The sequence below is a fragment of the Mustela erminea genome, chromosome 5, assembly GCF_009829155.1.
Source record: "Mustela erminea isolate mMusErm1 chromosome 5, mMusErm1.Pri, whole genome shotgun sequence".
NCBI classification, from domain to species: Eukaryota; Metazoa; Chordata; class Mammalia; order Carnivora; family Mustelidae; genus Mustela; species Mustela erminea.
In genome coordinates, this window is record NC_045618.1 from 55,003,673 (window position 1) to 55,031,085 (window position 27,413).

General features: G+C 46.8%; 1 protein-coding gene across 1 annotated transcript in view; it reads right to left on the reverse strand.

Moving 5' to 3' along the window:
• The window catches only part of RYR3 (ryanodine receptor 3), a 511,070-nt gene that overhangs the window by 170,822 nt on the left and 312,835 nt on the right, over positions 1–27,413 (reverse strand). The window contains exons 28-37 of the mRNA XM_032343182.1: positions 22,467–22,675; positions 20,671–20,846; positions 19,528–19,564; positions 17,953–18,116; positions 15,882–16,034; positions 15,482–15,647; positions 8,896–8,982; positions 8,258–8,484; positions 5,806–6,601; positions 2,756–2,956 (exon numbers count right to left, since the gene is read on the reverse strand). Coding sequence (XP_032199073.1) covers positions 2,756–2,956; positions 5,806–6,601; positions 8,258–8,484; positions 8,896–8,982; positions 15,482–15,647; positions 15,882–16,034; positions 17,953–18,116; positions 19,528–19,564; positions 20,671–20,846; positions 22,467–22,675 — 2,216 coding nt within the window. The remainder of the gene's footprint in view (positions 1–2,755; positions 2,957–5,805; positions 6,602–8,257; positions 8,485–8,895; positions 8,983–15,481; positions 15,648–15,881; positions 16,035–17,952; positions 18,117–19,527; positions 19,565–20,670; positions 20,847–22,466; positions 22,676–27,413) is intronic.

Here is a 27,413-nt window from a genome sequence, read left to right on the forward strand (position 1 = left end):
TCATGACCTGAGCTGAAGGCAGAGGCTTAACCCACTGAGTCACCCAGGTGCCCCAGAAGATCCTTATTTCTTATTTAAAGCTACTACTGCAAACAGCTTTTTGGAAGTAGGCAGAAGTACTGCTTGTAATAAAATAAGATCCATAAAACAGGTTAGGAAAGTAATTTTTGTGGTTGTGCCACAATGTTAAAACATGGTAATTATATCAATATATATTGATAGGTTGTTTATTAAATAAAAACAAAATTTGAAGATCGATCTTGGGAGTAAAATATTAATTTCTTTGCTGAAAGATCATTCCTTAGGTAGAACACCGGGGAAGCACAGGCTCCCAAGCCTGCAGGGCAAAAAACCAAATGGGGACTGAGCTGAATTTTCTCCTCCACAGGGCATACCCTTTAATGATGCCCTTTTAAAAGTCAGCGGTTTATAGACTGTGCCTGGCTAATTTGCCAACAACTGTTGGACTGATCTTAGTTTTGCCTACTTTTGTACTTGGTAACATCCCCCAAGGAGGATTTTTTTCAATCTCTCTCTACTACATGGATACAAAGCTGAAAACCTTTATTTTCTCCTCAAAGGTTACAGAACAATGAGAGAATCATATCACTGTTTTAAAACTCTTAATTCTTATGCAGCCAATCTTCCAAGTAATTTTGCATTGCTATCCCCTGAAATTGATCTAAATTCTCCTTTGTTGATATTCAAGTCTGAATTATTTAGAGAGCTCTGTTGGTAGGTTCCTTCTAGAAATGAATACTGAGATGGGCGGTAGATTGGACAGCTGAATTTGATAGCAATTAGTGTCCCTTCTTTCATTTCATTCCTAGACCAGCAGCATCAGTATCATCTGGAAACTTGCTAAAAGTATAAATTCCTGGGCCTCACACTAGAGCTACTGAATTAGAAGCCGGGGTTGGGGATGGGGTAGGGGGGGTGGGGTGGGGATCAGCAATCTGTTTTTATTAAGCCCTTTTGTGTTTCCAAGTTCTGCTCAAGATTCACTGGTTTAACACACTTAGGGAAGAATTTCCCAAGTTACAGATAGCTAAAACAAATCCGAAACGATCGTCCATTGGGTTACTGGGAAGGCAAAAGGAAGATGGACTGGCAGGTCCCAGGGACTGTGGAAGAGAAGGTAAGGAGGCGGGAGGGATAAAGGAGAGGTAGGAGCTAGCGTGGCCCTCCCAGAAGCCAGGATCATAAGCTGGGTCAATGAGGACAGTGTTAGATGGACAACACATCCTAGTTGAGTTAAACAGATGCCTCAGAAAAGAGACATAAATTCTACTCACTGGCAGAAGGGCATAGAGCATGGTATGAGGCAAACGTAACACCTCCAACACGAAGCTAATGACAGCAATTACAGAATGTTTACTGTTTGTCACGTAACCCCCTCGATCACCTAAACGTGTTATCTCATGGGATCCTCACGAGAAGGAACATCCTCATTTTGCAGCTAAAACCACTGAGACATAGAAAGGCCATTGCCCAAGGCCACACAGTGAGCGATGGGGGAGCCAGGCACCACATCCTTCTCCAGTCCCATTATTCACGAAAAATGAGTCAGCATCTGCCCAACGAAATGGGAAATGTTCACACGCACCTGTTGCCAGTCTAAAGGCAGCCTGACAACATTTGTAAAACCTTCAAGAGTAATTCAGGCTCCCCGCACTTCCCTCAGCAGGGTGCAAATTACCTCCTCCCATCAATTGAAAGGGCTTTCTCATTTTGCCTCCAGCAAAGAGATGATAAGCTTCGCCTATTCTTTTCAAGGCCACTATCATTCAAGTGAATCTTTTAAAAGCCAAGAGCTGTGGCTCATTTTAAAGCCAATATAAATATCTATGTCCTACAAAATAGATTAGGAAAGTAATTAGACCAAGTTGTCCCACTAATATCAAATGGTGGTAATTATACTGACAACAATTTACGGATAAGCTGCTTATTAAATATAGATAAGATCCAAAGATTTGGTTTGAGAGACTGAAAACAAATGTCTTCACTGAAAGATCTTCTGCTTGGAACACTGAGGGAGTTGGGGCCAAGCAGCCTGCAGGATGTATGTGGACAGCTGAGCAGTGGGACAAATGCAAACTACTATTCCACCAGCTGTCCCGCCCTCCTCTGCAAGGTGCTCACAGGACTCTCCATCCTTTCAAAGGAGCCTTCCCATCCGGGCAAGGCTGGCCACAGGGTACTGCAAAAAATGAAGTCAGTACCTCACAGAAGGGACATCATATGCCCAGTCCTGTTCTCCCAGCTTCCGGGGGCTGGGAAGCTTTGTGAGGGTCTTGGTCATGGGGCAAGGTGACAAGGAAGACCGACCATCCACTCTCATCAGTCGGGAAGTGTTGACCACGCTCTGTTGACCTCTGACAAAGTAGTGACTTCTGCAAGGACTGGACAGACATTCTTCTAATGGCAGATCCTTGCTGCTGTGAAAGTTGGATCCCGACAATGATGTGGTCTTCGACTCCATGATGGGGAATGGGTACGAGTGAGCCAGGGAGGGGAGGAAGCCATGCCCACGTGCAGTTTGGGATGGGTTTTCTTCCCCATCTAGGATAAGTGGCAGATGCTCCTTGTTGCCATTAGGAAAAGACCAGACCTGTCCCCTGGCATTGTGCTGGATCATTTAATCACCCACAATTCTCATGGCTGCCCCAGACATATAAAGGTTTCATGTGCTCTACTCTGTGAGGTTCAAGTTCTTCCCTAAGAAGGGCATGGAAGCTCAGGAAGAGTTTCTCACCTGCTCCTGCGGGGGGGAGCGGAACTCCCTGGTCTTCCGGGCAGTCAGGGCTGCGGACATGTTCAAGGCCTGCATGAGCTCATTGTAGCGGGACTTCTGATTTGCCTGGAGTTTGGAGACATAAATGTCGCCAAATGCCACAATGGCCTCCACTCGATGCTGCAGCTCACAGTCACAGAGATAGCTGAGGAGCTCACACATCTGCAACACAAGCATATATTTATGCTAATTTAACAATATTTTGTATACACTGGGGAAGCAGATGGCAACCCCATTTTACAGAGGTAACACTGAGTCTCGGGCACTCTAAGTGGCTTGCCCAGGGTCACACAGTAACCACAGAGCCATCACTTGAATCCAAGTCAGCCTGAATCCAGACAACAGCTCTCTCTTTAGCTGAATAAGAGGAAAACGAACCACCAAAGACAGAATAAATCTGCCTGTGGCAAGGGAGAACAGCATTCCTAAGAGAGTCCTTCCATGGCTCTCTTCTTCATGTAGGAAACGCCACTGAACTGCCCAGGTGAGTTCTGGATCCTTCCTAACATCTTCTGGCTCTGAAGGATGGGGACTAAAGATTTCAGTTCCCCTCTCTGCCTTTCTTTTTTTCTGTTGGCACACTGTTTTTCTGTCGATAGTTCTTTCAGAGAGTTACTATTACTAATCTTATCATTATTTGAACTTTTACTACTAAGCAACAGCCATAACTTATTGAGTTAATAAATATCTCAATATTTATTATTTAATTAGTAAATATGTAATATTTATTAACCTTTCTCTACTTCACCTTTTGCATGACTAACAGACACTCTCCAGTCCGTCTGGGCACAGACAGCAAAGCCACTGATGGTGGTGTGTTCTTGTGCAGCAGGACAGTCTACAGCATATCCGCCCAGCTCTGCCTCAGCCAGGTGAACAAGGCCAGAGCACATGCCCATCACACTTGTGATTAAAGTGACAACATTTAATTAGAAGGAATGTGTGCCAATGAAATACAAAGTTTCAACCAGTTGAATGACTAAGGAACATCTGTAAAAGGCAAGATTTTTTTTTTAAGATTTATTCAGAGGTGCCTGGGTGACTCAGTGGGTTAGAGCCTCTGCCTTTGGCACAGGTCATCATCTCAGGGTCCCGGGATCGAGCCCCACATTGGGTTCTTTGCTCAGTAGGGAGCCTGCTTTCCCCTCTCTACATCTTGGCCTACTTGTGCTCTCTCTCTGTCAAATAAATAAATAAAAGATTAAAAAAAGATTTTTTTATTTATTTGAAGCGGGGTGGTGAGAAGGGGAAGAGGGAGAAAGAGAAACTCAAGCAGACACTGTGCTGAGTGCAGAGCCTGATGCAGGGCTCAATCTCACAACCCTGAGATCACGACTGAAGCTAAAACCAAGGGTTAGATGCTTAACTGACTGCATCAATCAGGCACCCCAAGGCAAGCTGTATTTTTTAAAAAAGACTAAATGGTGGATATGAATTAGACTACTACGAAAAAAAAAAAAAAACTGGGGGGAAGAATTAGAGTTTAGAAGTATTCTGTGCTTGGGTTGCTTTCCAGTTACCTCTAAACCCACAGTCTATCCTAAAGATGCCTCAGCTGGCCATCAGGCACATCAAACTGAGTGTGACAGGTGTCACTGATGCAAAAGGGAGGACTCTCCATACCACTCAGGGACTCACATTAAAGAACAGGGCTTGACTCCACATCAGAAGAGCACATTTATATGTTTTAATAAAATTGTTGAAGGTATATATGTAAAATTTGTTATGCTTCTCCTCTAGATGCAATGTTTTCATCAAATCACCATCTCCCAATCTCATCACACTGGGTAAGGAAGAGTCATTTGGAGATCATTATATGTTTTATGATAAGATACATTTCCTATTGTATTTTACAATGACAAATCTGAATATTATGTTTTATTATATTATCATCCACATTTTACAAATTGGAAAGCTAAGGGTTTGGTAGACTATGGACTTGGCAAGCATATAGAGCCAGTAAGTGGCCAATGGATGCGTGAGCCAGACTGACTTTGTGGAAGAGACTGTTCTGTTCTGTTCACTTTCATTTCTCTTTTCTCAGTGCCCAGAAGACAAAAATGATCATCTTCAATGCATCACCGATGCTAGCTTATATTTGGTAAGACTATGCTTAGGAAGAGTTGAGGTTTCCTGGGTGATGACAAGGGTGCAGCTCTAGGTGGGCATGATTCTTCTCCTTAGCTCAGAGGGCAGTTGACCTGAATGCCAGTGCAATGGGTCCCCACAGGCTTAGTGATCAGAACATGGCAACACATGAGAGGTGGGGAGTGTGGCCACCCTATGAGCCAGTTCCTCTGGCCTGTTCCATAGCCAAAGGCTCCGCCTCCTCTCCAGACAGATCTCACCAAGGAGCCATTTAGTTCTAAAGGTGAGAGGTAAGATCAGGGCCAATCCATCACTAGTTCCATAAAAACAATTCTAAAGCACTTGCCTTGGGACGCCTGGGTGGCACAGTTGGTTGGGTGTCTGAGTCTTGATTTTGACTCAGGTCCTGATCTCAGGGTTCCGGGATGGAGCCCCACATCAGTCTCCATGCTTAGTGTGGAGTCTGCTTGGGTTTTTCTCTCTCTCTCCCTCTGCTCTCCGTCCCCTATGCTCCCTTGCACTCTCCCTCCCAAATAAATAAATAAATCTTAAAAATAAAGCATCTTATCTTATCTTTATCTATCTTATCTTATCTTTATCTTATCTTATCTTATGGGTAAGGGTTAATATTTTTCTTTTGACCTAGGGAGGACATTTCACTTTAGAAATAAGCATGAGGAAATAAATAAATAAATAAATAAATAAATAAATAAAAATAAAAAAATAGAAATAAGCATGAGTGCTCGCTTCGGCAGCACATATACTAAAATCAGAAATAAGTATGGCCAGAGAACGCTTTCTTTTGGCATCTATGCTATACCCCAGGTTTAGGCGGATGCCCTGAGTCCCAGCCTGACCTCCCAATTGCACTGTCACCCTCCCCAGCTCTTTTCAAGGGTGGGAACTTGGCTGCCCTGAGTTACCTGCAGCTTGACAGATTCAGGCAGTCGGGTCTGCAGCAAGCCTTTGACGGGAGCCTCCTTGCCAGCCTTCTCCCCGGCCTCCACTGCCTTCTCCTCCACCTGAGTCACTTCCTCCTTCTCCGCTCCGTCCTCCGTCTCCACACTGTGTTCCCCGAACACAGAGGGATCAATCAGGAGGAGGATCTGCCGGATGTCATCGTCATCGAACACCCCCATGACCAGCAGGGTCCCGATGAGTTTCAGCACAGGCACGAACTGGAACTCCACAGACCCGCCCACAGGGTCGCGGATGTGAGCCCCACTGTGCTGCACCGCCTCTGTCAGCATGCTCAGCGCCTTCGTCTTGAGAATCTCCAAGGGGATCTCAGGGCTCTGCTTCTGGTGCTCCTCGCCAGTCACAACAAAGCAAGGGGTGGAGAACCTGAACCCGGGCTTAAGGCACGTTCTCAGGCCCACCCCCGGCAGCCCGTGCCTCTTGGATTCGTCTGGGTACAGGCGGATTTTCCTGGTGGCACTGGTGATGGGAATGATGTACTCGTTCTTCATCATTAGCTTCCTCTCCTTAGCGTTGGCCAGGTGGATGCTGATGAGGAGGTCGTAGAACCCGGAGCGAAGGAGGCCAGGGAGGTACTTGTTGTCAATGGCGTAGAAGAGCTGGGAGAGGTCCACATGGCCGCACAGGGCGTAGGCCACCCGGCTGTTTCCCAGGGCGCACACGGCGCTGTAGAGCCGGAGCGTGTGGTAATGGAACTGCATCAGGTCCTCCTGCTCACACAGCTCCAGGATGTCCACACACCTGCATGGGGACAAGCAGTCAACCACTCATCGGGGAGAAGAATATGCAGGGTTTCAGGGGAGTGCTTCTCTTGGAATCCCCAGGGATCACAGCCGATTCAACAGGGCCAGTGGGGATACCAGGATGGAGGAGTATCTACCCCACTTTCCCCTGCAGGTTATCATTTCTCAGTTCTGGTCCATATCCCAGTTCTTGATAGTCTTCCTTCTCTAACTACAAGGATATCAAAAGTCTGAAAGACTTAAAGACCTGGTTTTCCAAATAGGAAAGTCCTCTTTCTTAAGGAAAATCTCCCCACTGAAAGACTCAGAAACATTCAGGTATGTAATAGAGGTGCCCCGGTCCTCTTTTTTTTTTTTTTTTAAGGCTTTATTTATTTATTTGACAGGCAGAGATCACAAGTAGGCAGAGAGGCAGGCAGAGAGAGAGAGAGAGAGAGAGAGAGGAGGAAGCAGGTTCCCTGCTGAGCAGATAGCCTGATGCAGGGCTCGATTCCAGGACCCTGGGATCATGACCTGAGCCAAAAACAGAGGCTTTCACACACTGAGCCACCCAGGCATCCCCAGTCTTCTTATGTGTAGGTATAAGGGGGACTTCTGTTTTCTGACAGAAGAGCTCCTCAGAAGACGGAGCTGAAGCCCTCTGCCCATCTGCCTCCTACCCCATCTGTCTCATCCCCAATCTACCCTCATCCACAGGGCTTTCCCTACCCTGGAAACAAACACACCTGCACTTTCGTTCAGACAGAAAACAGTCTCCCACCTGAGTTTAGGTGGCATCAATTCACTTTCTCCTTCCTGACCTTAGAAGGCTGTTTAGAAGTCCTTGGGTTGCTCCCTCATCATGGAGACCATAATCTCTGCTCCCTGCTCAGGTTTTCTGTTTTGTCTTTCTCCTCGTCATGGGTCTGAGGATCCCCTGCAATTGGCTTACTTGGCCATACCCCTGTCTTTTCCCACTTCTGCCCTCCACTAGTCTGTCTCACCAGTTCATGACCCAGTAGAATACTTAAATGAGATGTGTGCAGGTGTCAAATCCTTCCACTTCCCATTACTTTGTTTTTCATCCAAAAGATCAAGGGATGATAATGTTAACAATGAAGTTAATTTAATTCTTACTACATACAGCAATGCTACACAATTTCATTTGTTTCTCCCAGCAGTCCTTTGGGTGGTCATTCATTTTTACGGTATCATGAGGAACCGGAGGTAAGTTCTGTGAGTAATTTACCCAAGGTTACAAGGCCAGAAAGTGAGAGTGTTGGGGTGTAACGTAGACCATAATCAAGAGTACCCCTTAGCAGGAGGATCCCAGGAGCCCATTCCTGGCTCTCTAAGTAAGCGAGGCATGCCTCATTTCCCCCATTCTTGTTGGTAATAACATAGATCTCAGGGTCACATTGGAGTTTTTAATTAAAGGAATGGAAATGTTCCTGACTGCAGGCCCTTAGAGCCATGGTGAAGACCTGAAGCAGGCATATCGTAGAGAATATCCTGTTGCTTCTAAGTGAAGAATCCAAGTGAGGAAGGGAGAGAGAAGCTGAAGCTTCTGGGAAGTCCATGAACTGAGCAGGGCCTGTGGCCCCTGAGGACGGTGCTCTTTCCCTTCCCTCGCTGCCTGCCAGGCCTACCGCCTCCTTTGGGGCTCCTCTGCTACCTGTTCTCCTCGGGGATGTGGAGCGCCATCATCTGCAGGGGCTCCAGGCACTGCACCGCCCAGCCGTGGCGCTCGCTCACGCGCTCCGTCTCCACCTTCAGGAAGCTGCTGGGCATGCGGCTCCAGAGCACGGGCTGGATGGTCTGGACATCCAGCCGAGGCGGACACTGTGGAACTGGGTTCTTCTCTTCGCTCTTAAAGATGGCCGCCGACAGGGGCATCGCGTTCTGGGGCAAGGCAGAAAGGCGTTGAGGGGGAAACGCCTGTGCACTACAGAGGTGCTCAGTTCCTGGATAATGCAACCTGGCCCATGATCCCCAGTATGGTTAGTATAATCTACAGAGAGATGAACCCCGAGACCTCTAAGGGTTTACCAGTCCAATTCAGGCCTTGCACAATAGGCTATTTTAGCATCAATTAATTCCTTGGGCACCCAGTAGAAGTATGAGAAAGGAAAATGGGAATCTACCCTCTGTCAAGAATTTCATAGGCAAGTACAAGGGCCTGGTCAGTGGGGTAGGTTGGGAGGTGGTGTATGAGAAGGCATTCCCCTGTTTCATGAAGCCTAGGATTTTTTCCCCTAATGGTCAATATTGCCTTATGTTATCATAGCCATTGGATAAGGGGGAAGATAATACCTTCAGCTTCCCAAGTTCAAACTGAAACAAGGAAGTGCTCGTGGGCTGTAGGAAAACCGCTGGAAACACTTTGGTATTGGGCTCCACCTGGAAACCAAAACAGATTGAGAGGTTTGCTCTCAGAATTTAAAAAACCTCAGGTGGCTAAGTCACTGAGGGTTTTAATCAACACCCCCTTTCTAACCTCAGCTGAAAGAGGACAGCTGGCCAGTAGGTCCTTCTCTGCTGCTCAGAAATTCTGAGACCCGGTGCGTACCAGTAGTGACTGTCACTGCACCCCACCTTAGTCACTCTCTCACTTGGAACTGAATCATCTCATATTCTTTCATTTTCTCTGTTAACTGCAGCCAACAGCTTTCTCCAGGGCTTGGAGGGGAAGGTCACATGTAGGGAGCTACCAATGTGCCCCCAAAGGCAATGGCTGTTAGTGGTCAGGGAACCATGTGATGTCCTGACTCTTCACAGAGCATGGAGACACCTGGCACGCAGGAAACCCTGAGTGCCAGGCATTTCCTGCGTGCCATTATTCACCACTCCTACCTGCAGAAAGTGATCATGGAGGGTCGTGCAAGGACTTCGGTGTTATTTCGGAAGGCAAACAGACATTGATAAAGCAAGCCCAAGGGATGTCTTATGACCAGGATTCTCAACCTCAGCACTGTTGACATTTTTGGCTGCATAACTCCCTGTGTAAGGGGTGTCCTGGGCATTACAGGATATTCTGCGCCATCCCTGGCCTACACCCAGAAGATGTCAGTAGTACTTTCCACCCCCACCATCAAGACAGCTAAAACAAAGTCTCTGAAGATTGCCAGATGTCCTGTAGAGGGAAAATCACCCCTGGTTGAGAACTGCTGGTTTACAGGCAGGTGTTTCCCTGGAATAACATAAGGCAGCTCTGCTTCCAGAGCCTGTCTACTTTTCTTTTCTTTTCTTTTTTAAGATTTTATTTATTTATTTGAGAGAAAGAGAGATAGTGAGAGAGGAGAAGGTCAGAGGGAGAAGCAGACTCCCCGAGGAGCCGGAAGACTGATGTGGGATTAGATCCCGGGACTCCGGGATTATGACCTGAGCCAAAGGCAGAGGCTTAACCAGCTGAGCCACCCATGTGCCCAAGCCTGTCTCCTTTTCTTAAAACCTCTTCATTTTACTTGGATCCTCTGGACTTCTCTCCACCCTCCTTCCCACTCTTGATTCTAGCTCCTACATTAAATAGTGTGGGATTCACTGACTGTCTTGTAGCTGTCACTTACATGAAGGGTGTGGATTTATTTATGATAGCGGGCACTCCATTTATCACTTGCCCACTGGGATGTAGGGGCTCAGACTAGGAAGACCATGGAAGAAGCTAAGGGATTTTAATTCTACCAACCCAAGTCCTTTGCCTTCAAGTCAATTCAGACATTAAGAAATTCTTGAAAGTATCTTGCAATTAGGGGATGGTGGATAGCATGGACATACCTTAAGGTGGTCCCCAGGGAGCCACTCTCTTGTACAGCCCCCTCCCCTAGAACCTGTGTCTTGTTTCTAGCAAATAGGATATAGCAAAGGTATAGAAATTGTTACTCCCTTGGTTTGGCTACAGTATAAAAGACTGTATGTCAGCAGACTACAGAGAGGGTTCTCCACCTGGCTTTGGAGAAGGATGATACCCTGTTGTAACAGGGCCTGTGAAAGGCCACGTGAGGGGAAATTTCAGGGGGTATCATGGGATTGAGGATGCCCCTGGCTGCAGCCATCAAAAAATGGAGGCTGAAACCTACAAATGCAAGCAACTGAATTCTGCTAACAACTACATGAGCTCAGAAAAGGACCTTGAGCTTTGGAAAAGAATGCAGCCTGGCTGACATCTTGCTTATAGCCTTATGGAATGGAGTCAAGGTCCCAGCTGGGCTGTGTCTCACTCCAGACCCATGGAAACTATAGATCATCAGGGTGTGCTGTTTTAAGTCACTACCTTGGTCATTCCTTATGTAGTAATAGAAAATGAATAAAGAGGTTTCTTTTGGTCAGAGTATTTGGTTACAGGCCTCCTTTTAAAAATGCATTTCTTCAATGCCTTTAGACCTAAGGTTTATAAAAACACACATTTTCATGGCTGTAAGTGACTTACAAGACTACATGGTCTAGTGCTATAACTCGCTCATGATGAAAGAGGTTGTCAGACTGGTTAAAGCAGACTTGTGCTCAGCACACAGTGAACTCTCCTGATACGCAGGGGCTCGTGTGCTAAGTATAAACACTCAGTTTATGCCTAATGCTTCAGGTATCCATGGACCATATGAAGGTATAAATGCCCATGAAACCAAAATGTGGTGATGGGGCTTTTAGAACTGCCTGGCAATGTCTGAAATAAGCTTTGTAAAGGACATTTAATGAATAGTTATTTAGTACCTATTATCTATCCCCTTTGTGCCAGACCTTGAGTTTGCAGCTGGGTGAGACAGCAATAGGAAATTTTGATTCAATACATCCTACGTTGGCCCCAATTTCTCAGAAATCTGATACATGACATTCAGAAGAATTAGCAATGCTCAAGTCACTGTAAGCTTCAGGAAGCAGAGCTCTGGTGGCTGGGATATTTCATATGGACCAGCAAGAAGTCCACAAATCTGATCTCATGGGGACAAAAAAATGCATTAAAGCCTAAAGGTTTTCTATGCTGAATGAAGTCACACTAGTACTGGGACCTACAGGCTAAAGAGGGTAGTGTGTTTTCAGTTCCCTCAGGACTGGTCCCTACAAACTTCATAAACCACTCAGCCAAATGCTAGGGCCTTCCGCAAAGTCCCTGGCAAAGCGGAGGGGCTTTGAAAGCATTAGGTGCCAGGGGGTGAGTTTATTTCTACCATGCCCAGTATTTTCCCACCATGATGAACAATGGAATTTTATCTTCAACCACTTAAAAAAGAAGAACACACAAGTGTGGGCTTACCATAGGTGCAGAGGAGGATAAAAATGGCAGCTGGGGTGTAAAAACAGAATCCTCGGTGGCCTTCTTGACCTCCGGGGTTATTCCTGGGATTGTCTATGGTATGTGGCAAAAGGAATTCTGTAGACAGAAGTAAGGCTCCTAACCAGTTGACCTTAAAATGGAGAGATTATCCTTGTGGGCCTAATCTAATCACAGGAACCCTTACAAAGCAGGTGTTCTCTCTTGTTGGGACAGAAGGTGAAGTCAGATTGATTAAAGAATGAGAAGAGCACCTGCTCTCCTCGGCTTTGAAGATCGAAGGGGCCACTTGAGAAGGCATGTGGGCACCTCTGGCAGCAGAGAGATAAGGCAAGAAAAAAAGGCAGGCAAGGAAAAACAGACCTCAAACCACAGCCTGCAACCACACTGGATCCTGACAACACCCCGAATGGGCTTGGAATACATTCCTCCCAGAGCCTCCAGAGAGAGGCAGTTTGGCCCCGTGGATGTCTTGATTTTGGCCTGGTGAGAACCCGAGTGAAGAACCCAAACTTCCCAGAGCTGTGAAATAACAAATGTATTGGTTTTAAGCTGCGAATTTTTGTGGTAAATTATTAAGCAGCAAGTAAGACACGGAAATGGTGGCCTCCCAGCCAGGCTGGCTAGTCTGGCAACAAATACTTCACATGCGCGTCCTGGGTGCCAGGTTCCAGTTCATGTACAGGGACGGCTACTGACCAGAGTGCTGGCCTCTGGGTGGAGAACTTCCGTTGTCATGTGAGCAGGGGCCTAGATCGGAGTCTGCCGGGAAGGGCCATAGGGTTTTTCCCTTTTGTATTTAAGGGACCTTTTTCTCACTGGCTGATCACTTTTGTCTTGGCAATAATAGACATTCTATTTCTGATCACGTGTGAAGGTCAGGGCACAGGAACTGGCCTGAATTGAAAGCTAACCCCTCTCGTCAATCGGAGCCTTATAGCGGGCTCTGTCCTCAGAGCACCGTGGCCAGGGTGGCCAAGAACCGAGGAAGAGCTCTTCAACACACATTCTATTTCTCATTTCTCCCATGATTACATTAAGTGCGACAGAAAGAGCTTTCAAATTGCATGGCTGTTCTAGCAACGCCATCTGAGAGAATCCTCCACTCATTATTTTGGTTACTGGTCTTCCTGAATAGAAAGCCAGCATATAAATATTGCTGCCCTGCTCCTCTTGAGATAATTGAAAAATGAAAATGGCCACAGCTGCAGAATAGCAATCACCCCACGGCCGGGGGACCAGCTGCGCAGCTGGACAGGGGAGGGTCTCGCCTGGAATGGCAAGGGAGGCTGGCCGGGTGTGAGCCTCCTCCTGGGAGTTCCCGTGCTGAGCCCTGGCACCCTCCAATCCCCTTCAATGGTGCCCCTGAGCAGAGACAGCAGGATTTACATGCACGCAGTCGGGGGAGGCATCTCGGGTCTGTCAGTGCCAGCGTGCTGCTCAGAGACTACAGTGGACCAGCCCCCGCGTCACCCAGGAGCTGCCCTGAAAGCCGGATGCAAACAGCCACAGTGTCCTGCTCCCTGTTGTGACATTTCCTCAACAGCACGGGCTCTTCCTGGAGGCAAGCAAGTCTTTGCAGCTGCCAAGGCCCTGGCTTTAGTAAGGGAGGGCCCTCTGAAGCCTGGCTGGCCTTCCGAGTTATTAGATGCTTCAGAGCTCTCTGCAGCTCGGGGAGGACCCTTTAGTCAAACTCATTTCAAAAGTTAATGGGAAAAAGCTAATGGATTCTGAAGGACGGCAGTAATGTATATAAGCATTTTCTCAGGGGCTCGGGGGCGGAATCATGAGAAAGTACTAAAGACCAATAGTTTACTTTCGGCCCGTGAAGCCTGGTTTCCGCAAAGGTCTCCTGCTGGGTGCGGCCAGTTGGGCTCCTGTGGCTGGACCAGCCTGCTGAGCGGTGTGGATGGTGCCACTCTTTCCTGGGGGGATGGGGAGGGGGCTGGAGAGGCGGCATCTGCCCCCATGCCGGCACGCTGTCCCCGGACACCAGGAAGGGTTTGGTCCGTCTGTTTTTGGTCACCAAACAATTCAAATTTGGGGCGGTTACTTTACCTCTCCCCTCTAGATGCCATCTCTCCAACCACAGGCCAGACAAAGGGCTGCCAAGAGGCTTTTCGGCTGGAGGCTGGACATGGGGCTAACTGTAGAACTTGGGGTTTTATCCATTTACACAGTAGTGGGATGCCTTTTATCTGCTGGAGTTACTGTTCTGGTCAGAAACCTGCAAGCACTCCTCAATTCCCATCAATACCTCCTTATCTTTCCAAATGAATTTCTCACCACTAACCAGAGAGGCCCCCTACTAGGCTGGCCATTGTTCCTCAAATATACCCTATGCTTCTTTATTTCCGTGAAGATACCTCCTGTGCCATTCTTTCAACCTTAGTATACTTCCCCTTGCTCTCATGAAAGAATTCCTTTTTTGCTTCAATATCAAGGCTTCTCTGTAACGAACATTTCCCTCACCACTCTTGATGGAGCTGAGCTCTTTCCTCTCTGAACTCGGATGACACTCTCCATGTATCTCCGTTCTGCGGTGGGAGTGTCAAGAAAGTTTAACATAGAAATTTAATTCTTTAATTTAGCCTTTTCCAGATGTGCTTTGTAGAACTCAAGACTTACAGAAAACTACTATTGTTAAAGTTAAAAAAAAAACACTATTCTTGGTTAAGTATTAAGAGAAATGCTTGGTTTCTTTCTAAAGTATTTTTTTTTAAAGATTTTATTTATTTATTTGACAGAGAGAAATCACAAGTAGATGGAGAGAGAGGCAGGCAGAGAGAGAGAGAGAGAGGGAAGCAGGCTCCCTGCCGAGCAGAGAGCCCGATGCGGGACTCGATCCCAGGACCCTGAGATCATGACCTGAGCCGAAGGCAGCGGCTTAACCCACTGAGCCACCCAGGCGCCCTCTAAAGTATTTTTTAAAGTTCTCCTGTGCTAATGTTCATTGCCAGCATCAGAAAGAGGATATAATATGTGGCATTTCCCAAGTTTACCTGGCCATCAAGCCTGAAAATCCTGCCTCAAAGAATAAACCTTCTTGTGGTTAATGATGAGTGAACCTACATTTGTGCAACTGATGGTTTTCCCAAGCAGTTCTATCAGAGCTCACAGTCAATGAAACAGAGAAACATATCATTTATATAAATGCATTTTTAAAAGATCCTGTAAGGAATTCATAAGGAATGAGCATCACCTTTTTGCCAAAGGAATACACCCTGGCACATTAGTAATTTTTTATGAGTCTCTATTTTGAGCACAGAAGTTTCTTAAAGCAAGGAGTATCTCTGCTCACATTTTAGATTTTGCATCCTGTATGGTACAGGTAACATGAAAGCTGCCTAAGAAATGTTTGTAGAATAAATCAATCACTTTTCAGAGACCATCACAAAAAGAGAAGACTTCTTATCTGATCAACCAATAAATAATGACACATTTCCCCATTTTCTCTTTGTAAAAACGAAGTCATTTTTGTTCTTGTTTCTTTTCCTCGATGGCTTACGAACCACGTGGGCTCATCACCACCCCCCAGGCTGTGGTGGGAATGTTGAACCTGGAAAATGAGGAGCACAGCCGTAAACACACAGGCTGGGGACACTGCTGGCTCGAATCCAGAGCCACCCTTACCTGGTAGCAGGTGCCGAGTTCTCTCCCATTGGCAGAAAAAGACAACATGCCCATCGCCAGATCCACGAGGCAGCCAATCTCCAGGTCCACATTGCTTCGACTTGATCTTTGGGAAGTGGCCACAATATCCCCGCCCCAGACCATGTAGCAGTTGCTGCGTTTCACACTAGAAGCCAAAGAGAGGAAGAGGCACAGAATCCGGACTGGGATGGTATACGGTCAAGGCCCAAGGAAATGCCCCGGAAACCTTCCGATGAAGTTTTCCAGTCAGCCCCCAACAATTTTTTTCTTAAATAAATTCATCCAGCTTCAACCCAATTTTCTCAGACATGACCACTCAATTCAGGGATGTGGCAATCTAGCAAGATACTTTCATCCAAAGAACATACTGTTCAGGTACCTGTTTCCTGGCTCTGTGTCAGTTCCCCTTTTGGAAAGAGATCGTGGGTATGGTTGTATTCCCACCTCAGAGACAGGAGATGGAGGTAGAGAGAGGGCAGCCACCATAGGCTGTTTTATACAGGGATTCGGCATAAAAGGCAGGAGTGAAAATCTGCATCAGGGAAAAAGGCTGTAATATCCTTGAAAACTCAGGCCCCCATCCTGAGGATGGCAGGCTCGGGCACACTTGCAAAGTAGGTCACAAGTGGTCTCCAAGGCCCAACTACCTCCTTGACCCACACAACCTAGCCCTCCCCTGGGATTTCTGCTTCCTGCACTCTTCAGTAACTAGTAACTAGTAACAGCCAGGGTGCATTTCTCAGCTGGCTGTCTCCCTCTCCCCACAGCGTAAACTCCATTATAGGTATTCATATTTAAAAGCCAAAGAGTGACAGCCACTGCTAGATTGCCGTAAAGGTTAAACTGTAGCCATACTATTCCTGCCTTTCAGTGATGAGAGTACTAAGTCCATGGGTGCCTACTGTCGAATTCAATTCCTAAAACCGAAGCTGTGGGAATGGAAAGTGCCATGCTTTAGTCATGTTTTAAAGATCCAAATTTGAAATGCCTCCAAATATCTGAAAATCGATCCTGTATTTATTTCTTATTATACGAGACAAAGAACTAAGAATTGCTGAGTACCTCCTACCTCCTGGGTCTTGTTCCAGATGCTAACCTGTCAGTTTTCAAAATAAATGTGATCCAATAAATGCTCCGATAAATCAAGTAATCTGACTGGTGTGGCGGAGCCAGCAAACTCGAGCAATAAACCCAGTTGGGATAGACACAGCAACCTTTGGTTCTTCTGGCTAAAGAGCAAAGTCTTTTGACTGCTTTTGCCTGCTTCCTTTCTAACCAACAAGACACGGCATGTTGTTTATAGCATCTATTCTGGGTCTTGCAATAAGACTTTCAGGAGTGGTAATAAGAGTAATGCTTATTCAGTGCCTGGGTCAAGGCACTATTTCAGGCGTTTTTCTATGCATTATCTCATTTAATCCTAGTATCACTTTAGGAGACTAGATCTATCATCCTCATTTTATAGATGAGTAAACTGAGGCCCAGTAAGGTTAAGTGGTCCAAAGTCCCACCTTTTGTAAGTTCTGGAACCCAGTTTAAAACCCAGGCAGTTTGCTTCTAGAGTCTGCTCTTCACCACCTGCCCACAGTGGTCCTGCATGACACAGCGATGCTTGGGGACCTCTCTGGCCACCAGTCTTTGATAAGCCAGGAACATTGAAAGGATATCGGCTGCAAAACGTTCCTGAATTTGTAGGGATAAAGACCAGCTTGGGAGACAACTTATTACACTAGAAAACATGTCTGTTTGGGAAACACTCTCTTAGGTCTCACTTGGATGGACACAAAGCCTGGTCTCCTGGGTGTCTTTGGGGCACGGCTGGCCAGAGATTCTTTCTCTGGTGGCAATCCCCTCCCCCCTCTTCCCAATTCAATGGACCAGTGGGAAGCCATGGGTATACCTAAAATATGCTTTCCCACAAGATCCCTAATTTCTATCAGTGGTTATTATTCATAAGTCTGCTGTCTCTCTTTTATGTTTCTTTATGCCTTTAGACACCTTATATCCTTAGGATGAGGAGTCTGGAGTCAATGAGTGACTATGTGATATGGTTCATCTTTTCATTTCTTCTGAATTAACTTCTTTCAGGCACCCAGGGATATTTCTCTGTCTCATTTTGACATTGTCAAAACTGGGGCTTACCCAGAACTCAGAGAGATGTGTTTGAGAGGGAGCACAGTATCCCAATTGTCCATTAGCCTCTCCCACCCCTGGGTCATGTTTTACACATGTGATGAAATAAGCCTAGATTTTCACTAATAACATTTCTGCCACAGTACTCCCTGTTTGGTGAAGGATTTTTAAACCTGTGCCTCACTTTTCCTTTTTCATAGACATGGGGATGTTTCCTTCTTTTGGGGTATTGGGCAGAAGGAGAAATAAGACAGCTGGGGGGTGGGGGGAAGTGAGGAGCCTGGTGGCTGACCCCGCCCACTGGGAGACCCCCTTACCTTTCATGGACCCGGCCTCTTTCATCCCCTAGAGTGACAGTAACTGTGCAGTTTTTATTCAGGTCGAACTTTTCACTATATAAGTGATAGTCTGGTGTCACCCATCCGACCCAGACGCAGGAGGGGTCCTGTCCAGCAAAGATGCGGATTGCATAGTAGCACTGCTGGGGAGAGACCACAGAAGGAAGTGAATGGTCCCCAGCTGCGGGGGTGGGGGGGTGCAAAATTGACAGAAACAGTAGAGAAGCCCACTTGGCTCTCTTTTCTCAACAAGTACACACAGCTCTAGAGCCGAATGGTGCTGCACCCCAGACTTAGGATGGGCTGACTAGAGAATCCAGCTTCCTTATTTCTATGGTGCATTAACACTGAGACAATTGAGCACTTAATCTATTACCGTTTGCGCCCAGACATGCTACTGATGAAATCCGGGGAGCTGCCGTTCACAATGGTCAGGACAGAACCCTTACCCTCTCCTAGGCACAGACGGCCCTTGTCCAGAACAGGGGGACTCCTGCTATACTTTCCACTTCTACAGGGAAGTACAAAGTGTTTGTGTTGTTGTTTTTTGAAAGTCATGAAAAAGACGCTGCAAAAGAAAAAGCCCACATTGTCTGTGGCTTGGGGACAGGCTGTGTTGAGAACTATAGGAGTTCTTGGCGGGTGTTGTTATGATCTGTGCAGTGTCCCACTATGCCATGCTAATAGCTAAAGCACTTGACCTAAGGGACCACTTCACCGTTTTCTTTATGAAATCGAGCACATCTATTCTCAATGAAGTTACTTTTATGTGTATTCTGTTGTATTTTGTTAATTAGGAGATAAGAGTCAGCCAAACTGGGGCTTGAATCTTGCCACTGGCAGCTATTAATTGTATGATCTTGGGCAGGTCATTTGTCCTGTGTTTCAGAGAGCATCATATTGTCCATCTCGTAGCAACAATGTTATTCCTGATCATGGTTAACCCACCACCTTGGGATTACGGGATAACTTTATAGAAGGGGTGACATGCATTTCTTCCAAAGCCTTTTTTTTGGGGGGGGTATTAAAGAAGAATGAGAGAAAGAAAGAAATCAGCAAGTGTTGCTTTCTGCCTATTGTCTAGCGAGAGAAAAGGGACAAAAATCAGTTTCCATCATCTGGACTCTTCCCTGCGCCTGCTTCTCACTTGATTGCTTTCAACATTATTCCTGGCACTGCTCAGAGAGATGGGAGAGTTGATTCATAGAAGTTTACATAAAAGAACAAACAAAAGGACTCTATGAAAGAGCCCCCCCCCGTTCATTTCAATCAGAAAGGCAGAGCAGGTCCCTGTTGCCCAATGGGCACAAGTACACAATGGTGCCCAATTAGGAGCTCCAGGTGGAACTTCTGCTTTGTACTGAATGACTGTCTTCCTTTTCCCCATTTGAGAAATGTCGGAGATGTGTTCTGGAAGCATCAAGATGGATATTAAAAGACACAGTAATTGGCAATTAAACAAGATCTCTAGACAGATCTTTGCTGTAAGGGGCATATTACCAGGCACAACAAAGAATCAAATAATTAAAACCGTAATTGAGCACATTTACTTACTGTTGTGGTATGAGAGAGTATTTCTTGCATCTGTTTCCTGGGGCAGGGGTTGGGGGGGGAAGATAATCCATGTTTTAGTTATTCAGCTGTATAGAGAATTCCACAACTCTGACAGGCAGTTCATCTACCTTTAATGACGAAGGCAAGTTTAGAAAATGATTTCCTATACATGAGCGATCCCAACTGGTCTTGGGCATTTGTAATCTGTTACCACAAGCCAAAGTTCTGACTTCCCACTCCTGTCTCTCAGCCCAGCTGGTAAGTCAGAGCTAGGGGGAAGGAGGGAAGATTGAAATCATGTGGGCAGGGATACGTTGGAATACCCCGTCCTGTTCTTTCAAGCAGCTGCACTTGCTTAAAACCATGTACAAAGGGAAAATCTAGAGGAAACCTGGATAAGACAGCTCCAGAGGGGCAGACATACATCAACGATTAGAAATAGACATTAAAGGAAAAGGGGCCTGGGTAGCGTGGTCATTAAGCATCTGCCTTTGGCTCAGGTCATGATCCTAGGGTCCAAGGATCGAGCCCTACATCGGGATCCCTGCTCAGCAGGAAGCCTGCTTCTCCCTCTCCCACTTTCTCTGTTTGTGTTCCCTCTCTCACTGTCTCTCTCTGTCATATAAATAAATAAAATCTTAAAAAAAAAAAAGAAATAGACATTAAAGAAAGACAGCAAGGAACATATTCCTTATCAGGAAAGGAAGAAGTCTGGGTTGGACACTGGCCAGTTACACAAAGAAGGCAGTATTTGCCTCTAGAGGCTTTGATTTCACACAAAAGCAACGACAATTGTACCCTCTTATGCACTTATATTCCTTTTCCTCCAGAAACATAGGATTTATAGGCTGCAAGGAGCCTGAGGACCCAGAGGGCTCAAGAAGAGCAGAAAGTTTTCCACTAAACGTGACCCTGTTTGGCTTGACCCGTCTGCTAACTATGAATTGCACCAACACCCACCCCATGCCTGTGTACGCACACATGCACTCAACATACGTTCCTGTTTCTTTACCTGACCGAAAGCAGAGAGACCCACTTGTGCTCCGGCAAAGCAAGAAACAGAGAGGGAAAGCCAACTTTGCAGAACACAGGAGGAGCACCTATGAGAGTGGTGCAGGGGATGGGGGCGGGGCTTGCCCTCACCTTTTCTGGAAAGCTTCACTGTCCAGGCAGGGGCTGTGGCTGAAGGAGGAGTGGCACTCAACGGGCATGCTCAGGCGGCAGTAGATCATGCTGGCATTGCTATTCTGTGTGCCAAATGTCTTGTGGGTCACCTTGAGGCATGGAGGACTGTCCATGGTGCCATCGATCCTCACAACCTGGAAACATCATGGTTCCTTACTTGATACATCTGGGCGCCTGCCTTGACCTTGTCCCTCCTTCCCTCATTGCTATTGCATGTGTCATGGCTTTCTATGAATTCTAAAAGTTGTCACCAATGATAGCCAAACCGTTCCTCTCACTATTACTTGGATCCTGCTCCACAGAAAATAACAGATCTGCCTCTGCCCGAAGAAATGAGGGATTTCAGAACCTGCCCACTGGGTTTTCTGCAAGATCAAGGGTGGAGAACAGGTGTAACAGAAGGGGTGGTATTTGGATGACACCATCTGTCATCTGCTGACAATGACCTTTCAAGTCAGGGAGCGAGTGGCTAAAGGAGAAAGTGTTTCCACAGAATTCCATTGTCAGCGGGCAAAAGACTATTTAAGGGAAAAAGACCACAGAAAGCCCAAAGCTCTAGGAAAGACATTACGGTACCCTCAGAGAGGTGATCTCCCACCTGGCACATTTCCCAGCCCCACCCCAGTCACAGCCTGAGGTTTGAGGGACCTCTAAATACTGGGGAAATTCCCAGTGCCGGGCACAGCATTGCAAGGGCTGGGGCTGGAGGAGGAAAGAGCAAAGCTGGGTTTTTTAAAAGGTCTGTGTGTATGGTGGGGAGGGGGAGGGGAAGTGAAGTAAGACTTATACTAATTTTCTCATGGTCTAAGTATCTCCCTACGTTCTAGAGAACAGTTCTTATCCTGAGGTCTCTGGGTGTCCTTACCTATTTTTTTGTGATGTTTATATTTTTCTAACAGGGTCTCCAGATTCCATCAGTTTGTCAAAGGGGTTCCTGACCTCAAAAGTTTATGAGCCAGCTTTCTCAAGTGCTGACTAGGTAAGAATCATACATAGAAGTCTCTACTACTTAAGACTGTGGGAAAAAGAAGAGGAGTAAGAGCTGGTGTTTGTTGGGTTTGCACTGGAAGGTGAGTTAAGGGAGCTTATGGTCATGTGGAAGCAAGCCACTGGGTCTCATGCTTTAAGGGAGCGGATCTGCCTGACTTTCCATTAGCAGCACCCCCCCCCCACCCTCCATGAACAAAATCATGGTGGGCACTGGAAAATAGTGGTAATCAGATGTAGAACCAGCACCCATACCAGGCTCCTTACAATTTCCTCTAGCTCCCTCTTACAAGATGAGGGTATCATAATCAACTGCTACATGTCAGCTTAAAACGTTGGACATGGTCCCGCAGAAATATATAGGACCTAAAAGACATCGTGTAATGAGCAAAGAATTAGGTCTGGGACATATCATCTTGAGTGCAGGTACTGAAATTTTTCAGGAAAACAACATGTAAGGTCTTTGGACACTGTACTCGTATGGCCACAGCAGAACAGAAACATCTGGAGGAAATACAGTGGCGCAAAGGCCCAGGGACCGATCTGCAAGGATGTCTCGGCATGATGGGTGCCATCTGCAAGATGCCCCTGAGCTGCCACAGTAAACGTGCCCACAGTGACAGCTCGGAGGGCCAGTAAGGCGGTGGCTGGGAGGCAGCCCGGGCATGCACTTTGGTATACAGCTGCCTGTTGACAGGAGCATTAGCAGGAGCTTAGCGCCTCGGCCCACCTGCCCTGCGTAGGCCATCCACGAAGTGTAACATTACCTCTATATGGGGATGATCCTTTGGCACGTTGACAAACGTCGGGAGGCGCTTGCTGAACCACATCGCAACGTCCCGGTTCATGTTGACAGCAAAAGGCTCAAAGCCCTCTTGGAGGCCACACATGGTATAAAACTTGAAGGTGCTGGCATCCATCCCGAGATTCATGCGGCCGATCTGAGACAGTCCCAGAGAGCAGATGGGCACAAAGCCTGCACAAGGGTGAAGAGAGCCTGCTTCAGCCCCCAGGACCATTCCAGGAAGCTCTGAACAAGTCAGACCTTGGCTTTCTTCACAGCTCTGGGTCCAGGAGGAAAGAGGGGACACAATCCTTTGGCACACAGATGCTGCAGGAGGTCACATGGAATCTAAGGCTGCCATTGGTGTCTGGGGAAGAGAGCTGACTTTGGTTCAACATGATTTGGGGGAGAAATAATCATCTAACCGAGATTATTCTTAGGGTATAAATACGTATCAGCTGGAAAAGTAAGAGGATAAGTAAAATTCTTTATCTATGTTTCATTAAAATTGACATTAGGCCCTGGGAAATTTCAAAACACTGCCAAGAACAACACAAGGAGCCTAAAAGAGGACTTGCTACAAACAGCCCAATGTCTCGGCATCTTCCCCAGTGAAATGGGTGATCTAAGTTTCTTCCCGTCTTGAGTCTGATTCTGAACGTGCACTCTGCTGGTTTACAAAATACTGTTTACAAACTGCCAGGCCCCTAGCCTGCTGTTGTGGGCCCCACCCAAGCAGGAGGCGAGATTTCCCAGCAGAAGCCGTGGGCAGTTCCTCCTACCCTCCTACACTTACGGTCTCTTTTCAAGCTTACTCCCAATTCTCATCATATTAACAATCTGCCGTACAGAATATTCCAGAGCAGAACTTCATCCTGCTTGCCGTTCTTGTCTGTGGGATATTTATAAATCATAATTGTGGACTGACAAGTCGACAGAGCCGGGAAAGCACTAATTATGGGGTGGCGGTGCGGGAGGCAGGCGTAGGGAGAGTACTTGGAAGGGGAGGAGGGCTCGGAGGCCAGTGGCTAAAGGAGGGGCTGGGACCCGCACAAACTAAACTGGTGTCACTCCTAAGACGGGAGTGTTTATTTAAGCGAAAATGTAAAGGCCAACTTCAGGAGAATTTACATTCAACAGTAAGAGCTTTTGTCGGTAGAAACCAGGGACAAAATCCACTCCTCCTAGAGGCAGTGATGACATGCCATGGCCTGAGGCACAAAGTTTCAATGTAGATGAATCACAGAAGTTAAAAGCAAATCACTCACAAGCTAAGTTGGTTGCTTTCGGAAACTGTCTACTCATTTAGGACACTATCTGAGACCATATGGTATCATTTCAAGTAGTAGAGCTTTAATGTGATGCTAGCACAATGAGGGTGATGATCATGCAGCAGCCTCCACTCAGGGGTGCTAAGGGCCGAGAGTAGGGGGTGGCCCAACCCTCGGGCAGGTGGATGGACCGCTCAGATAAGCACCCCATCATGCAACCTCCAGAGTGGCACTATGCGTCTGGCAGTTTTGTGCCAGGGACCGTGATAGAGGAAACCATCTCCTTTCTGCAGATGTCGACTTTTTTGTAAATAAGGGACCCTTAGAAATCAGATTCCAGTGTGGAATGAGCATTGCCTCTTAGCAATATTTCTTGGGTTCTCATTGGGACAGAGGGATATGCATTAGGAAAAGATGTCAAGGAAGAAAATTATCCTGATCCCAAGGAACTTCTACAAAAAGGGACAAAATCAGAATAGTGAGGAATGAATGTTCTGCTGGAAGGCATCGCTACTCCCAGGACCACATTTTAGCCTCTGCTAAAGGGGTTAACACAACCCAGAAAACTGCTACCGTAGTAGCTGTAACTTGGAGCCAAGATCACAAAGCAGGGTCACCCTGATGTGAGCAGAGAAAGGACATCTTAGGAATACTGGTCTTCTCCTGTCTTCTTCTCTATTGACTTGGGTGGTGGAATGCATGAGCAGGAGACACAAAAGCCCGACTTGTGAATAACTCAGGTCACATCAATAACTTCCTAGTCAGAGACCACCAGGCAGTGTAAGACACACGTGAAAAAAAAACAGGTAATGTGTGTGGGATGTCTTTTTTCTAAGGGACTTGGGCTCCTCTTCATTCCTAAGCTACCACCAAAGCAAACAGCACTTCACTTAGGACAGAACTGAAGACTTGAGGAGCTAATGGACCTGACCAAGGTCATGAGAAGGGCAAGTAACAAAATGGGACAAGATCCCATGTCCTCTGACTCACAGACCCCCTGCCAGTCAGTGTGCAAGAGAAGGGGTGAATGTTCCAGGGGATGAATGCCCCAGCTTTAAATAGCAGTCACGTCCCAGGCAGAGGACTGCACTCATCAGAGTCAAGTACTATCCCTACAGGACAGCAGCCCTTGCTGCAGGGGAGAGTGGAGCAGAGCCTGAGAGAAGGCACAGGTGCACCAGTCACAGAAGGGAGAGCCATGGAGGAAAGACTGTCTGACACCACCTGGGACTGAGTGGGCACGGATGGGACAGCTCAGTAAAACAGCTGAAAAGAAGCTAGATCCAAAGCCTGGTTCAGGAAAGAGAAAACCGAGAAAGGACCAAGAGCAAAGATAAATCCTCCTAAGATACCTGCACTTTCTCCCAGGGAAGACCACTTGATACCAGATACATTGAATCAGCAGCTCCCTCCAGCTAGCTGAGAGACTGTAGCTCATGATCTTTTCCTCTCTAAAAGTCCTTTCTTTGAGGCATTAAAATTTCATGTAACTTTCTAACGGATAGATAAGGGCGGGGTTGGGGGGACAATAATGATAAACCACATCCGCTAACATTTATCAAGTACGTTCTAGGTGTTGGGCACTGGGCTTAGTGCTCTGAAGATCTGGCTCATTGTTATGCCCATGTTACAGAATCAGAAACTGAGGCTTAGCAAGCTGAATTTGCTCAAGGTCTGTCCCCTGGTAAACATGCAGAGCCAGCATGTGGAGAAGGCTGTCAGAGAAGCAGGCCAGAGCAAGCAATGGGGACTAAGGTCAAGAGGCTTGCTATCTAATTCTTACCTACAATGACTTGCTTTGTAAGTTTTTCTTCACTTTCCCTAAGTGTTATGTCCTTGACCAGTTTGCCTCCAGATAAAGCAGTGGGAGGCCCACAAACACAAAGGCCCCTTAGATGAAAAGGGCTACTTCTCAAGTGGCCATATAGCTTCCTGGAATAAATCTGGATAAAAAGATCCATTTGGTAAGGTCACACGGCATTAGAGTGAGCAATGACTCTCATAAACAAGGGTTTGCACTTCGCACACAACTCAGTTAACCCTGGCTTCAAATGAAACTGGAAAAGTAAGAGGACAGAAAAATAAAGGGGAAAGGAAATGCCCTTCCCTATATGCAGCCTATGAGGTACAATAAGCTGACATTATTTTTAAAGATTCATTTATTTACCTGAGCGAGAAAGAGAGAGAGAGAGAAAATGAGCAGGAGGGGCAAAGGATAAAGGAGAGAATCCCAAGCAGACTTCATGCTGAGCGCGGAGCCTGATGCAGGGCTTGATCCCGTGATCCTGAGATCACAACCCGACCCAAACCAAGAGTCAGATGCTCCACTGACTGCACCACCCAGAAGGCCCAGTATGCTGACATTTCTGAAGAGGTTTCTGGAGGAAATTCGCAAATAGCATTATCTTGAACTAAGATGCAAGGAGAGTTCTTGTTCCAAGAGAGGACGGCAAGAGCAGAGGCATTTAAATCCCACAGAGGACTCCAGATTCTGCTCAATCTTGTCTCACAAGGCCCCTTGACTAGTCCTGTGATTAGAAGAGGGAGAGCCAGGAGGGCCATCTTTTTCTAACTCAGGAGCTCAGGGGAAAAAGCAACAAATGTGGTTCCCTAGAAGATCTAAATCAGGGACCTTTTGTTAATCCATTTCAAGCTGTAAAGACACAAGAGCAGCTCATACTGGTAAAGGAACAAATGTGATCTTGGAGACCAGTGATTAGAGGAGTGCCTGGGACTTTCCCTGGGCGTTTCTGAGAGTCTCACTCCAGTAGCATGTGCTGTCCCCATGCATTTCCTTCTCTGAGTAAGCGTCAGGAAGATGGCTTTCAGAGGCAGCATGGAGGTTGTCACGAGCCTCGTAGCCAATGCTAGAAACCAGGGGTGGTGTGCCTCTGCTCCAGCCATTTTCGAGAATGGCGGGGGACCCCCGGCACCTGTGTGGTTTGCTTGCAGAGGGCAGTGACAGCTCCTGCAGGTATGTTTCCTCTGCCACCTATGGGGGTGCTTCCAACAGAGCTGGGGGAATCTGTGAAATCCTGCCGAGCCCCCAGAAGCAGCAGTGGGGAGGCCATCCCTGCAGACACCAAAGCTACGCCAGAGCAGTTTGTCTCCCGGGGGAGTGCTTGGCAGAGAAGCCACACGGGAGAAAGCCGTGCTCCCTCATCATGTTCTGAGGTCTAACAGGGCATTCAGGATTGTATCTCCCTTTCCTTTAAGTGGAATAAAGAGAAGACTAATAGCAAAGGTTTCATCAGCGAAGCTTCTGAGCTTCCAGAAGCTATGAGATGACAACACAGAGAACTGTGATGGTCCAAGCCAGAGATAGGAGTAGGGAACAATGATTAGGACAATCCTAATGATGCAGATAAGAGGTATCAGCTATGATACAGAAGAGGATAGAGACAACCATTTATAAATAACCCAGAGGCAAACAGCCCTGTGTTGGAATGCCTGTCCCTACTCCTTCCCCAGAAGGACTAGAAACTTCCCACCAGCACCACTCCCATTGAGGGAATGGCCTGAATCCAGGCTGAGATGCTGGCCACCAGAACACAAGCCCAAGGGGGATTCTGCTTTGTGGGGTCTACTGTGTACAAAATGCTTTATTTCAACAGCTGCTTTTCATAACAGCTCAAGGCAAGAATTGTTGTCTCTTTCTA